The sequence below is a fragment of the Onychostoma macrolepis genome, chromosome 11, assembly GCF_012432095.1.
Source record: "Onychostoma macrolepis isolate SWU-2019 chromosome 11, ASM1243209v1, whole genome shotgun sequence".
In the NCBI taxonomy this organism is placed as follows: domain Eukaryota; kingdom Metazoa; phylum Chordata; class Actinopteri; order Cypriniformes; family Cyprinidae; genus Onychostoma; species Onychostoma macrolepis.
In genome coordinates, this window is record NC_081165.1 from 26,598,373 (window position 1) to 26,612,269 (window position 13,897).

The 13,897-nt window shown below is 34.6% G+C and overlaps 1 protein-coding gene across 1 annotated transcript; it reads right to left on the reverse strand.

Moving 5' to 3' along the window:
- Positions 1 to 5,822: 5,822 nt before the first annotated feature.
- Positions 5,823 to 7,712, reverse strand: LOC131549785 (uncharacterized). Its single transcript, XM_058792257.1, has 3 exons — positions 7,606 to 7,712; positions 7,493 to 7,528; positions 5,823 to 6,994 (listed from the first exon to the last, which is right to left on the reverse strand). Exons 1-3 carry the CDS (start codon positions 7,649 to 7,651, stop codon positions 6,468 to 6,470), a joined length of 609 nt encoding a protein of 202 aa, XP_058648240.1. The 5' UTR covers positions 7,652 to 7,712; the 3' UTR covers positions 5,823 to 6,467.
- Between the last annotated feature and the right edge of the window lie 6,185 nt (positions 7,713 to 13,897).

The following is a 13,897-nucleotide window of genomic DNA, read 5'->3' on the forward strand; positions in this document are numbered from 1 at the left end:
GCTGAGACTGAAAGTGTCTCTTCGCCACTAGCGGAGGTGTGCTCGCTAACATTGCGGCTTGTGGAGGCGTGAGGCCGGCACTTCGCCGAGATGCGTTGCAGCTGATGCTCGGCGGCTCGAGGAGGAGGGTGGGGGCTGGTTGCTGCGGCATCCGGGTCGCGCCCAGGCTTGCCGAAGGCCTTCTGCTGCGACCTAGTGGCCGGAGGCTCGTGCCCGAGGAGAGGTGATTTGAACGGGCCGCAGTAAGGACCACTGCGGCCCTGGCTTGCTTTTTCACCGCTTTAGACGGAGGAGAAGAGTTTGGAGGTTCCCGGATTGGAGGAAGCGAGAGGCGAGGAGGTCCGGCTTGGTTGAGCGACTCGGGATGATGACACCAGAGCTGGTGAGCACCTGGCGTAGTCCTGCCACGGTCCAGTTTTCCGCGGCTGGTGCGTAGGAAACGGCAGGCGTGTAGGAGGATGCTGGAGAAGATGGCTGATGTCTTGAAGGCGAAGGTGATGGCGTGCCTCGGCGTCTGGAGGCACGAGCGGGTGCGGCGGCGTGAAGGCCGGCGGCCCGTGTTGCAGCCGTGGGCTCGATTGAGGTGTCCTGCGGGCGCTGGTGCTTTGCACAGCGGCTGGAGACGCAGGAATATCCGTGGCGTCGAAGGAGTTTTCGTTCTGAAAAGCTCTATCTCTGACATGCTGGAAGACGAGATAATGAAGGTAAGACTGCTTGATTATTTATAGGGGTTCTCTCTCGTGCTGATTGGATAGGCGGTGTGATTACTGATGATGAATTGGCCGTGTTAATTATCTGTGCGAGCTCCTCCCGAAATTTGTTAATAAAACATCACTTAATAGGACACACAAAACACACCTGTCAGTCACATGTTCTAATACGTTTGGTAACATGAAAAATAGGTGGGTTCAAACACAAGGTGATATCTTCTAAGTTGTGTATCAGATCCAGATGAAAATACCGTAATTTCCGGACTATTGAGCGCACCTGAATATAAGCCGCACCCACTGAATTAAAAAATATATTATTTTGAACATAAATAAGCCGCACATGTCTATAAGCTGCAGGTGCCTAAAGGTACATTGAAACAAATTAACTTTACACAGGCTTTAACGAAACGCGGCTTGTAACAAAAAAATAGCAGTAAACAGTAGCCCAGAAGCCTTCTTTGCAACATGATCTCACAGAATTCCGTGTAATGTTCACGGACTTAATTAACCCCGAATCTGTGGTGACATCACGGAATCGCCGAAAATTCCGTGATGGGCTCACAGAAGTGATACCAATGTAAGTCAGTGACCGGCATCAGCAGTGCTCCACGCACGGAAACCCTTAGCATCAATATGCCGATGCGATACTGGGACATTTCTCGTCATCATTATTGTTCAGAACTGGGTAGGTTTAGGGTAGGGGTGGGGTCAGGTACTCCAGTGAAAGTATAACTGCATCGGAGTCACTCTTTTTTTCACTCTGGTGTTGAACCAGTGAATCCGTGCATGGACCACGGCTGATGCCTTCTGTGAGCCCATCACGGAATTTTCGGCGATTCCGTGATACCTCCACAGATTCGGAGGTTAATTAAGTCCGTGAACATTACACGGTCACCATCTTCCTCCTCCTGTGCTTTAGTTGTCTTTTTGCACCAAGTCAATTTCTCACGCTGCTGTTTCCAACGTCTTATCATCGACTCATTAAGACCAATTGCTCCCGTGCAGCAGCTCTATTTCCTTTTCCAACAGCCAGATCAATCGCCTTCAACTTGAAAGCTGCATCATATGCATTTCTCCGTGTCTTTGCCATGATGAGGGTGACAAAATGACTACCGTAATCAGAATGATGGGAAATTTGAGCGCGCTCGATTTAATCTAAACAGTAAACAAAAAAGTTGTTTGACCTTAACCCGTTCGGCAATTTCATTGGTCTGATGAAAGCTTCATGCCGCCAAAAAACTGAGCGCGTCACAGAATGTTTTTTTTTTTCTTCTTTTTTTTGAAAGCGGGAAAAATCCATATATTAGCCGCGTCATTGTTTAAGCCTCAAGGTTCAAAGCGTGGGGAAAAAGTTGCGGCTTATAGTCCGGAAATTACGGTACCTGTAAATAAAAGCTGAAATGTTAATCTCTCATCTCATATTCATCTTTTGATGTCAAACCCAAATGTTTTCAGTCTACAGCAAAAATGAAGGAATTGGCCTCACTGTTCCAATACTTTTGGAGGGCACTGTATGTGTATGTGTGTGTGTGTGTGTGTGTGTGTCAGTCAAAATACCTCAGTTTAAATAAAAAACAAAATATAATTACAGTATTTTGTATCTTGAAAAAAAGTAACTATTCTGAATGCAAAGAACATTTTACAACTGCAATATAAATATAGATTATATAAATACATTTTATATTTTATAAGAACATTTTACCGCTGACTAGTTTTGATTTCCTCACTGATATGCATTGCATTGACTGGTGCGGAGTTTCCTAGATGACTTAGTATTTTATTAGAAATTTAATAACAGTTGACATAATTAATTTTTATTTTTATTTTATTTTTATTTTTTTAGCAACAAGTATCCATCGCATCCTCACCTTATCTTACTTCCAGAAATTGTGAAATCGAGGTTCGTTTCCAACAATTTTAAGAATTAATTCTGAAATACTCAGGTAAAAATAAAGTATGCTTGAATGCTCTAAAAATACTTAAATACAAGCAAGTACATTTGTAGTACATTCTTATTTTCTGTGCTAAATAAAATGGTAAAAGTCATGTACTATAAATACATTCATTAAAATAATATTTCTACTTCAGTAGGACTTCAGTGCACTTGAAAAAGTATACTATACCACTAATACTTAAATTGATTTTTAGTGCATTGAAATAAAGTATACTACCGCAAAAATATACAGCGGAGTTTTATTAGTGTATTTCTTAAAAGTGTGCTTTCAGTGTTCGTAGACTTTTGTAAAATAATGGTACGTTTAAATTAACTTGATATTATTAAAAATATTTCTAATGTACTAGTTATAAGTACATTTTCCCAACTGTGGTACTTAAGTACACTTAATATAAATGCACTAATTAACACTAACACTTAAATTGGTTTTAAGTATAGTCAGATAATGTAAACCAAATTAACATGTAGCTAAATATTTAATATAAAGGAGATACATTATAAATACATTTTGTATATATTTATTATATATTATTCTTATATTTTAAATAATTCATAAGTCTTTTTTCTATGTATGATGACTATATTTAAAAGTGTATGAAAGGTGGGTTCAAGTGTACTACAAGTGGTAACTAAATAAATTAATACATCTTAATACAGAGATAGTATGTTAAAAGCACACTGCTCTCACATAATTCTTACTTTCAGTTTCAATTAACTAGAAATGTGTCTTTCACTTCCCCCCTTTTTCTGTATATAGTGCATATTTTGGGTAGCAATGCAATACATAATTTCATATTAATTAATATTAGTAATATGACAATATCTGTAGTCAATATTAGTTAAATGGAAGAGGGAAATCCTGCCCATATCCAGAGAGGAAATAAAATGATAAAAGCACTGATGTGCATTTACTGAAGTGTATTCAGGAACTGTGAATAAATTACTGAACAAATTGCCGCAATAGGCCTAATAATAATAATAATAATAATAATAATAATATTTCAGCTATAATTGCATCCTCAACAAACAAAAAGAGATCACCTTAGATAAATTTGGATTAATATGTACATACCAGTTGTCAGTCCTCTGTCGTGTGTGTCATGTGTTCCCGCCTCTTGTTTCCATATTTGGTCTTGTTCCTGTCCTTGTTAAGTGTGATTATTAGTTAAGTCTTGTCCAGCCGTGTTTCGTCTAATTATCAGTAATTGTCATGTGTATTTAGTTCCTGCCTGTTTAGTTAGATTTCGTCTGGTCTACTCGTTATTCCCCGGTGTTCCTGTCTGTGTCGGCCTTGCCTTGTCTTGCCCTGTCCTGATGTCCTCATTAAAGACTATTATTTTGAAGTTTATCCTCGTCTGCATGTTCCTCGTTCCTCCCTGCTGTGTGCACCGTGACACCAGTCAAAAGTTTGGACACATTACTATTTTGAATGTTTTTGAAATAAGTCTCTTCTGCTCATCAAGGCTGCATTCATTTGATAGAAATAGAAATAGAAAAGTAAAAAAAAAACTGCATTTATTTAAAATAGAAATTTTTGTAACAATACCATTCAAAAGGTTGTATTTCAATGGGTCAGTATTTTTTTTTTTCTTTTTTTTTAAAGAAATGAATACTTCTATTCATAAGGATGTTAAATTGATTTAAAAAAAAAAGTGATAGTAAAGACTTACATTGTTGTAAAAGATTTCTATTTTGAATAAATTCTGTTTTTTTTTTATTTGTTTTTTTTTAGTCATCAAAAAAATCCTGTATCACAGGTTATAAAATAAATGTTAAGCAGCACAACTGTTTCTAACATTGATAAAAAAGCATGAATGATTTCTGAAGGATCATGTGACACTGAAGACTGGTGAAATGATGCTGAAAATTCAGCTTTGATCACAGAAATAGATATTTTAAAGTACAGTAAAAATAGAAACCATTATTTTAAATCATAACAATATTTCACAATATTATAGTTATTTCTGTTATTTCTGCGACTTCTCTCAAAAAGAGTGAATAGAAAACTTTTGGCCAAATTTCAAAATAAATGTTGTATAAATGAAAAGGTTAGGAATCATATTTGTTTCATATGTTTTTTATTGAGAGTAGGGGACCTCAAACATGAATTTTGTCTAGAGCCTCCAAATGTCTAGAACCAGCTCTGATTGAATGAACGGAACAGGACTGATGCAAAGTCCTATAAACACATTATAACAGTTATAAGAGAAAAGCAATGAACATTTGATTCCGTTCAGGTTTATTTCACAATACACATTGTTTCCAAGCAGCTTTACAGTTTGTGTTACAATAGTATTGTTATCAGCCACAAAGTAATGTCTATTATGGCAGTAATACACATGTATGTAATGTGCTTAGTTGGCATCATGTTTTCAATTATGTTCAGTTATGTGCTTTTGACTTAATTGTTCAGCAACTTTCATGATGGCTGTTGCTGTTTATTAAATATTATTCAATAAATAATATTTTTTATATAAATAATAGTAATAGCCTAATTAATAATAGTAGCCTATTTAGTGTTCAGAAGCGATTTGTTAGTAACATTATTCCACCTTTAGATGGCGACAAGAGACTGTAACCAGGGTTTGAAAATGAGTGATTATACTATAATAACCCCTACAAATACAACTCATTATATACACTAAACACTTTAATAGAGACAGACATGTTTAGATGTTTGTGAAAGTTGTTTTTATCTGTTTTAAAGGGATGAACATTGTTAAATTATACCATATTTATTGCATCACAATTTGTTAATACTTTACTATAGGTTAGGGAGGATAATTTTATCAGTTGTTTATTATTCATGGTACAATACATATTACTGTTATAGTTTTCATTAATAACCATTGCTATATAGATTTTAACTTTGTCTAGTGCCCTTATGAATGTTTTTAGCATGATTTTGTGTAAATTTGACTATTATACAGAATGAAATAGCATGGACTTTTTCATGGCTAGTGTTTGCATTTCATTTCGTTCTGTAACTTTTGTTCCACAGATCTGTGTACTAGAGTTAACGGACGCTTCAGTTAACTGTCTAAACTGAAATATATATGCAGACACTCATATGACGAGTTTTAAACAGCAAATTAGTCATTCAGATAAATTTTATTTTTGAACATGAAAAAATTACAGATGACCTCGGTGACCTCATTGCTGGCTATGGTGATGGTCAGTAAAGACTTTTATGTTGAAAGAGAATCTAAAAAAAATGCATTGTCATTTATTAGGCAAATAACATACAGAAACATAAAAAAATATTTTGGTAATCACTAATACTGTTAGTTTAGGGCAGCTGTGGTACAAACCTTACATTGGGTGGTGGTCTAATACATTTGTTAAGCACTAGGCTATATACGCACTATATACTAAGAACAAATACAGCTGATTTCTTATAGAATGTTTGCACAAAAGAGCCGAAGAGTTTGCAAAAGCTGTGGAGATTTTTTTTAGTGATTTGTATGATTGATGCAGAAGTGCAAAGTTCTGTGAACACATTATTTTACCATAAAACATGGAATGAAGCAATAAGCATGCCCATGCATAACCAAATATAAGTATTTATTCTTAAAAAAAAAAAAAAAAAGTCATAACATTTGTATAATTATAAAATAAAATAAATGTATATTATTTCATATTATTATTATTATTATTTAAAATTATAATTCTGTGTATTTATAACTCAATAACAATACTAATTCTGCATTAAAACTGGTTAACTGGTTTTTATTCTTGTCTTCATGGTTTGGTAGTAAAGTGTTACACAAATTATTACAAATTATTAATTAATACCTCTGTGATTACATGACTGAACATGAAGCTTCTGAACCCAGAACAGATATACTGGTTTTTGGACCAATTGTGATTCCAGTTCCCAGGAATTTGACCTCCACCCCATCCACACCAGCAGATGCCCCCGTGTCAAATCCAAGTCCCACTTTCACACCAACTGGACCGGCTTTAGCTGATGCACTGGCGATTTCAGCTCGAGCCATTGCTCCGACTCCAACCACACTGGCTTCAGCACCAGCCGAGGCGTTTGGACCTTTGGCTTCTGCCTCAAATACACTGTATTCAGCACGAGCTCGTCCAACTCCTGCTGCTGCACTATATCCAGCCTTGGGAATCCTCTTTCCTGGTTTGTCTTCAAAACCTGAGGCATAAAAGCCTTGTTTAGCATAACCACCTTCTGTATTGGCACTCGCTTGTCTGTCAAACGTGTCAATCATGTTTATGATGTCGCTTGAAACAGTAGCTGATGTATCTTGCGCTCTTGACTTTTTTATGGTAACCTCGTCAAATTCATTTATGTCAGCGTTCTCTTCATCTGCAAATGAAACAGATGAGATTCAATGCAGTGCAAATAGACATGGATGTTTAGAGAAACAACAAGCTTTATATACATGTATGCCATCTTGTGCTGAACATTAGAACACTGTAAATGTGACGAGTTGGTTTTAGTGAACCTTGCAAGCTAATATTTCTGTATTTGGCGTGATTCAGTCTGAGATTTGGTTTGCATGCATCTTCATAGAGTTTTAGTGATAATATATTTTACATAATAAATAATATATTTTTCATTTATTAAAGACACATATTTCAGATTTTTTTTTTTAATTACTGCAACAATCTTTTTCTTTGACCTTCAGCATTTGGGAATATTCAGAAACACATATAGGCTACTGTATAACAAACTCCATTGAGAAAATGAAGAAGTACATAAATACACAAAATAAAATAAATAAATTTAACAAATAATACTAAAATGTAGAGTTTGTGCAAAGTCAGTGTTAGTAATATAGACCAACTATTACAATACACTCACCACTTTCCTCATCTCCACGGTGGACATGTTCTTCATCTGCAAATGAAACAAATGAGCTTTAATGCAGTGCAAATAGACACAGATGTGTTGAAAAACAAGTAAAATGCACTTACCATTTTCGTCATGTCCATGGAGGCTTAACTGTAGTTTTTTGGACATTGTAGTCTGTAACAGGTTCTCAATCTCAATAAATCTTTGGTGGAGTGTCGTGGTGTCTCGGTCAGAATCGCTGCTCCATATATACACCATCGACTGAAAGTGAAAGCCAAAAACAAGAAGTCCTGCAGTAGGTTTCATTGAAGCCCAAGTCCTTGATCACTTTCCATCCCAAATGAAGTCCATTGTCACTTAAAAGATATGTACAAACAGAAGTGTTGTATAATGAACAGGTAAACTATGACTTGCATTATTTATTCCTGTTATTTATTAAAACTGAAGCCCTAGAGGATCACATCATATCCTGTCTGAAAAATATAGTCTAGTTTGATCATCCCTTAAGACCCTGACAATAAATCCAACACACACAAAATCTTAAAAATTAAAATTCTTTATTTGCATCAATAGTTTCATGAAGAATATTTTATTCCAACATCCATAAAACCTTTCCATGCAATCTTAAAAAGTCTTTGCAGAAGTCACACACTCTTCTTTACTTGAAAGAGGATTTCCTGCAAAATCTTGAAAAGGCCAGTTCATCTCGAAACTAGCGCTTGCTTTGATTCCCAGACTCAAGGTGTGGGTGTTTAGTCTCTCTGTGTCAGTAAACTGCAATTTTCTGGGAAGAGACGTTACCAGTAAATTAGCATCCATCCATTTCTTCTTTACACCGCTTCTGCTTTTTACACTCTTTACACATAGATGTCATAATATTCTGATGGAGATGATGCTGTTTGCTGTGCCGCTGCTTTTTAATTGTTTTTCAGTGTAAACATGCAGTAAAATAGCTTGAAAGATACAAAGGAACGTCAAAGAAAATCACTCATAATATCACAGTTTTAAGAACTAGTTTGACCTAGCAATTAATCAAGGGATAATCAGTCTTACTTTTCAGATTCAAATTATACCAATTTAGCTTTTTTATGTACAGTAATTGACTTAAAAATTCTTAAAGAAAAACAATTTGATAACTGGACCATTTTGTCCAAGGGATTAGAATTTAATAGAGACATGTCTCTACCAATATCCAGCAACTACTATATTTGTTACATGTTGACCTAGTTTCCTTAGTTACACTCATTAGTTAATTAGCTCCACACCAGTTTCTGTTTCCCCTTGATTACGTTTAGTATTTAAAGCCTGTGTTCATCTCTGTTTTATTATTTCACCTATGTGTTTGCTATCCCTCGTTTCTGGATGTTCTCTGTTTCTTGTTTGGATTTTTATTAAAAGACTCTGTTTTGTTTACACTCCTTCTTCGTGCACTTATTGGTAAAACACTGTAACAATATTGACCTTAGCAATAATTTTGATTAAACTATTAATTATGTGTACTGTATATAATTTCAGCCGTATCTGATAAAGGTCATGCCATTGATATTACCTGAGAAGTGAAAGTAAATACGCTAGAAAACTGAGCGCTTTAAAGGATGCACATTTAATACATGTGTGTCAACTGTCTGCTGTTATGTCCCCATCAATGCCAAAATCAAACCTATACGTCCTCGTTGTGTTGGAATTCAACAGACAATGAAATGTCTGCTATACATGTAGAGAAGCTGATATGATAAAAAATTGGATTCGTCTCTTTTTCCAGAGCTGTATAACGGGGAAGCATGAAACACTTTTCATTTTAAAGTCATGACAGTTTGGCAGTTTTAGGGTAATTTAGCGTGTTCTGTTGTTCATATGTTGGTACGATCAGATGCCAAAAAATGCAAAGAAAAGACTTGGTTAAAAGAAAAAGAAACAAAAAAGAGGAAGACATTTTCTGCTTGTATTTGCATTTCTAAATGTCAGTGGGCATCTATGACATTTAAACTTAAGAAATGTATAGAGACTTTTCTGCAACACCCTGAAGTTTATGGGAAACATGATAACAGTGATCTTCAGGAGAAATTACACTTCATGTACTTTACTACACTTGTTGATGAGTGAATATTGTCTAATTACTTCCAGTGATGAACTTTAATCAGAGAACCGACACTGTCATTAATATATATATAAAATGGACTAATATATAAAATATTATTATGGTTCTGTTAAAAAAAAGAAATTAAAAAGGGCAGTTTAAAAGAGTTGAAGCATCCAGTTCAGCAGTTGAAAACGGCTTCATATTTTTGTGGAAACGGTATACGTTTAATATTTCAGGATTCTTTGAAGAATAGAAAGTTCAAAAGAAGGACATTTATTTAAAATAGAAATATTTTGTAACATTATATATGTCTCTACTGTCACTTTTATTTAAATTTTTTCTTCAATTGAATGCATCCTTGAATAATCATTATTATTTTAAATCTTCAAATATTTAAATTGCAGTTTTCACAAAAATATAAAGCAGCACAATTATTTTTTAATATGGATAATATTCAGAAATCAGCATATTAGAATGATTTCTGAACCAGTAACACGTAACGTGAAACAATTCAAAAGTGGTGTTTAGAAATAGCTTTCTGGTATATTGCGGTAAATATAATATCCAGGCCATTTTCAGTTATTTTAATTCATATAATTTTTTGATAAATTCAGATAATTTCAGTAAATTCAGCAAATAAAAACATTTTACTCAACAGGAACATTTTTATAACAGGAATATTGCAAGCTTTGTAAAATATCTTAGTATTAGTTATTTTGTTTGATACATTGGATGTTGAAACCAGAATGTTTCTACTTTTTGATTTGGCTGATATCTGAGTTAATGTACTCCATTTTAAGAAGAACTTACCGTAGTTTGTGACCAATAAAACAGTATATGTCCTATAATAGTATGGATTCAATCCAGAATTCTGTCATGTTGGCATTTTCATGTGACCTACAATATAACTTGTGTTGCTTCCACGTCATTTATGAATCCTCTCCCAAGGCCTCATGGGATAGTAAATTCTCCTTTACTTCAAAATATTGCAGGTAGTAGTATGTTATCCAGGTACTTTTTGACTACTGTAGAATACTGTGAATATATGAATACTGTGAATTCAGACATACTAATGTAGCCTATTGTTTTTGTTTGTTTTTTGTCTACTACATAGTGAAGTGGGCATATTCAGACATAGAGGCTGATATATAACACCCACTTTTCATTATTCAATCGGTTCCTTTCCACTACAATAAGAAAAATGAAATACTCCATTACCCTTTACAGAGATATCAACCGTTCGTGTTTCTGTATTTCTCTCATATTTTGCCATATTTCTGTTGTTTAGACTCTACCCTACTAAATACAACATTATGGTTTGGTTCCCTATTTAACTGATTTATTGTTTGACTCTGATATTTGATGGCTGATCAGCATCTCTGTTCTTTTGTCTGACTGACTGAAGTGTATAAAGTGATGCTGCACCTGAAAACTGTCATCCTTTCATCCTTTCATGTCAAAAGCGGATGGGGAGTGAGACAGTACAGCTGTAGAAGATTTTTGTCACATCTCCTTCTTTTGACAGATTTTTCACACTTAAAATAAAGTCTACCGCAAACAGTTGAGAAATCTGAATGAAAACGGATCTGGAACTTAATGTTGGTGTAGAAATGAAAACAACTTCCAAACACATCTGATTGAAAGACCACACACTCAGAAAGTTTGCTTTGTAAAGTAGGTTCAACAGCATTAAGTGCACATTCATTTATGCTCTTGCCCCCGTAAGGTTGAAAATGATCAAAAACAGTATTTTCTAGCATCTGGTAATGTGACCCATTTCAGGAGAGGCCAAAATAACAATTTTAAATCAGTCAGCACTATAGACATGAATCTCCATATTCACAAGTAAAGCTTCGTATTAAGATGCGGTAGAAAGAAACATTTACACGAGCTGAATTTTCAACCAACTAACCGAGTGCTTTGAGTAGATCAGAGATGAGTGACAGGACAGGGGCTCTTCAGGAACCAATCAGAATTCAGCAGGGGGCAGGGCCCCTCTGGCTCCACCCCTAGATCCACCAGTGCCCTCACACAAACTTGTTTGGTGTTTCTCTGCCATTTTTAATGTTTTATTTAGTGCACAGTGCTCCAGTATTAACCTTGTTAACACAATTCCTCACTTCTGTTTCCACTACCTACCCTACTTACTCTGATACTCTTTTGAATACGATATAGATGTCTCTCTTTCCCCTCTCTAGCCCCTTTCTTGCCACAATTGGTTGAATATTTCCTCCAGATTATATGTTTCACCTCTGCTTTACTGATTTGCATTTCTACATTTTCCTTCTTTAAAGCTTTCTTTGCTGCCTCATCCACACGCTCATTCCCCTTCACTCCTTCATCTACATGCACCCACAAAAATGTACCCTGGTCTCCCTGATTTGTTATTCTTGTTACTGAATGAAGGATTTCATTTAGTGTGTCTTGTCAACTGTTTGAGATGCTTCCTCTGATGTCTAATGGTGCCACACGTGTGCGATCCTATTGGCTAATGTGACCTCGCTGGCTGGATCACATGATGAGTTCAACCACTGATCTATAGGCTAGTAGAGAACTGGATTGCTCATGACGTCATGAAAGTGAAGCCACCGCGCCGCCATATTGGTATTCCCTAGTATTCCCATACATATTGAATAAATAAGAAATTGCACAATTTTAATGAGAAAACATTCCCTAATGAGTCCGTATTTTTAAATATGAAGTATCCCTGTACATTTTTACAACACAAACGCCCAATGCATGTAAATTTGTTTAATGTCGGGAATTTCCCCAGCATATTAAAAAAGTTACTTATCATATTCACAGTAGTAAACATCAGATGAACATGATAAACATCAGACAGACGAGATCCTTAACATATGTATTAATAATAATCAGAAATGTTTCTTGAGCAGCAAATCAGAATATTATATAATGATTTCTGAAGGATCATGTGACACTGAAGACTGGAGTAATGATGCTGAAAATACAGCTTTGATCACAGAAATATATTACTTTTTAAAATATATTCACATAGAAAACAGAAAAAAAAATCACATATTTAGAAATTAATTTTACTGTTTAACTGTACTGTAATGTTTAATATTACTGTATTTTTGATCAAATAAATACAGCCTTGGTGAGCTTATGTATATATATAATGTATTGTGACAATTTTTGGATAGCGTTTTGTTAGATCAGATCTCCAAATCAGATCCAGATTTACTGCTTCAAAACATCGTTCTGTGATGTTAAAACCTTGAAAAGGAGACATTCTCTCGTCTCTTACTCATGAAAACTAATATCTCCAATCATAAGATTATAACGATAAGGAAGAAAAATGGTAATAATAATAAAATAGTTAAAAACATAATATAAATGACAAATAATCAAATAATTCGTATTTAAAAGATTAAATTATAGATGATTATAAAAATTATATAATTAATCAAATGATAACTTACATAAATGGATAATGATTATAAATGATTAAATGAAAAAATAATTAAATGAAGAATAAATGAATATAAAAAAATAAAAATAAAACACAAAACAGAGCTCATGGGAGTTTCAAGGGCAATCAGGAGAAAAAAGGAACTCACAAGACATCCCAATAACAGACACTAACAGGTTTTTATTGATTTTAAAATGAAAACAATTCAAATGAGAACATTTTACCAATTTGAAAGGTAAATAAACTAAACATGCTGATTTCACTGAGAAGATTCAGGAAATATTACAAGTTCTTGACCTTACTATTATACACCAACCAGGCCACTCTTAAAAAAACCCAGCAATAAGCATATTATGATAATAAAGAGGTTGACACACCAGCTCGAATTAAAGAATAGCAGTAATTAGAGAAACAAAATGTCATATTATAAGATATATGACCAAATTAGACACACAAGTGTGAGTTTAATAGTTGACATTTTGACAAATAACAATGTTCCTAAATGGGGACAGGAATATAGAAAAATAGTCTTACAATGTGATAATTTTATACATTAAAGATATAATTGAATTATAAAAAGTGATATGCAACTATAACAGTCATGTTTAAATATAGAGAGCAATTTGAATGATTCATTAAGTGGGTTAAATATTAGTAGTAGTTGATGGTTTTCAGGATGTCAGTTTTAGGTTGTGACATGAAAACCTGCGACAAATAGATGTCCAGACGATCCGCTGTGACGACTCCTAATGAGAGCAGTCAAAACTGAGACAGAGATTTTTAGGATAAATTTATAGTAAAATGTTACAGGTAATTAATACCTATTGTGGCTAAAAGAGTGAAAGTGACACTTCTGAACCCAGAAAAGTTAATCCGATTTTTGGACCAATTGAGAATCCGA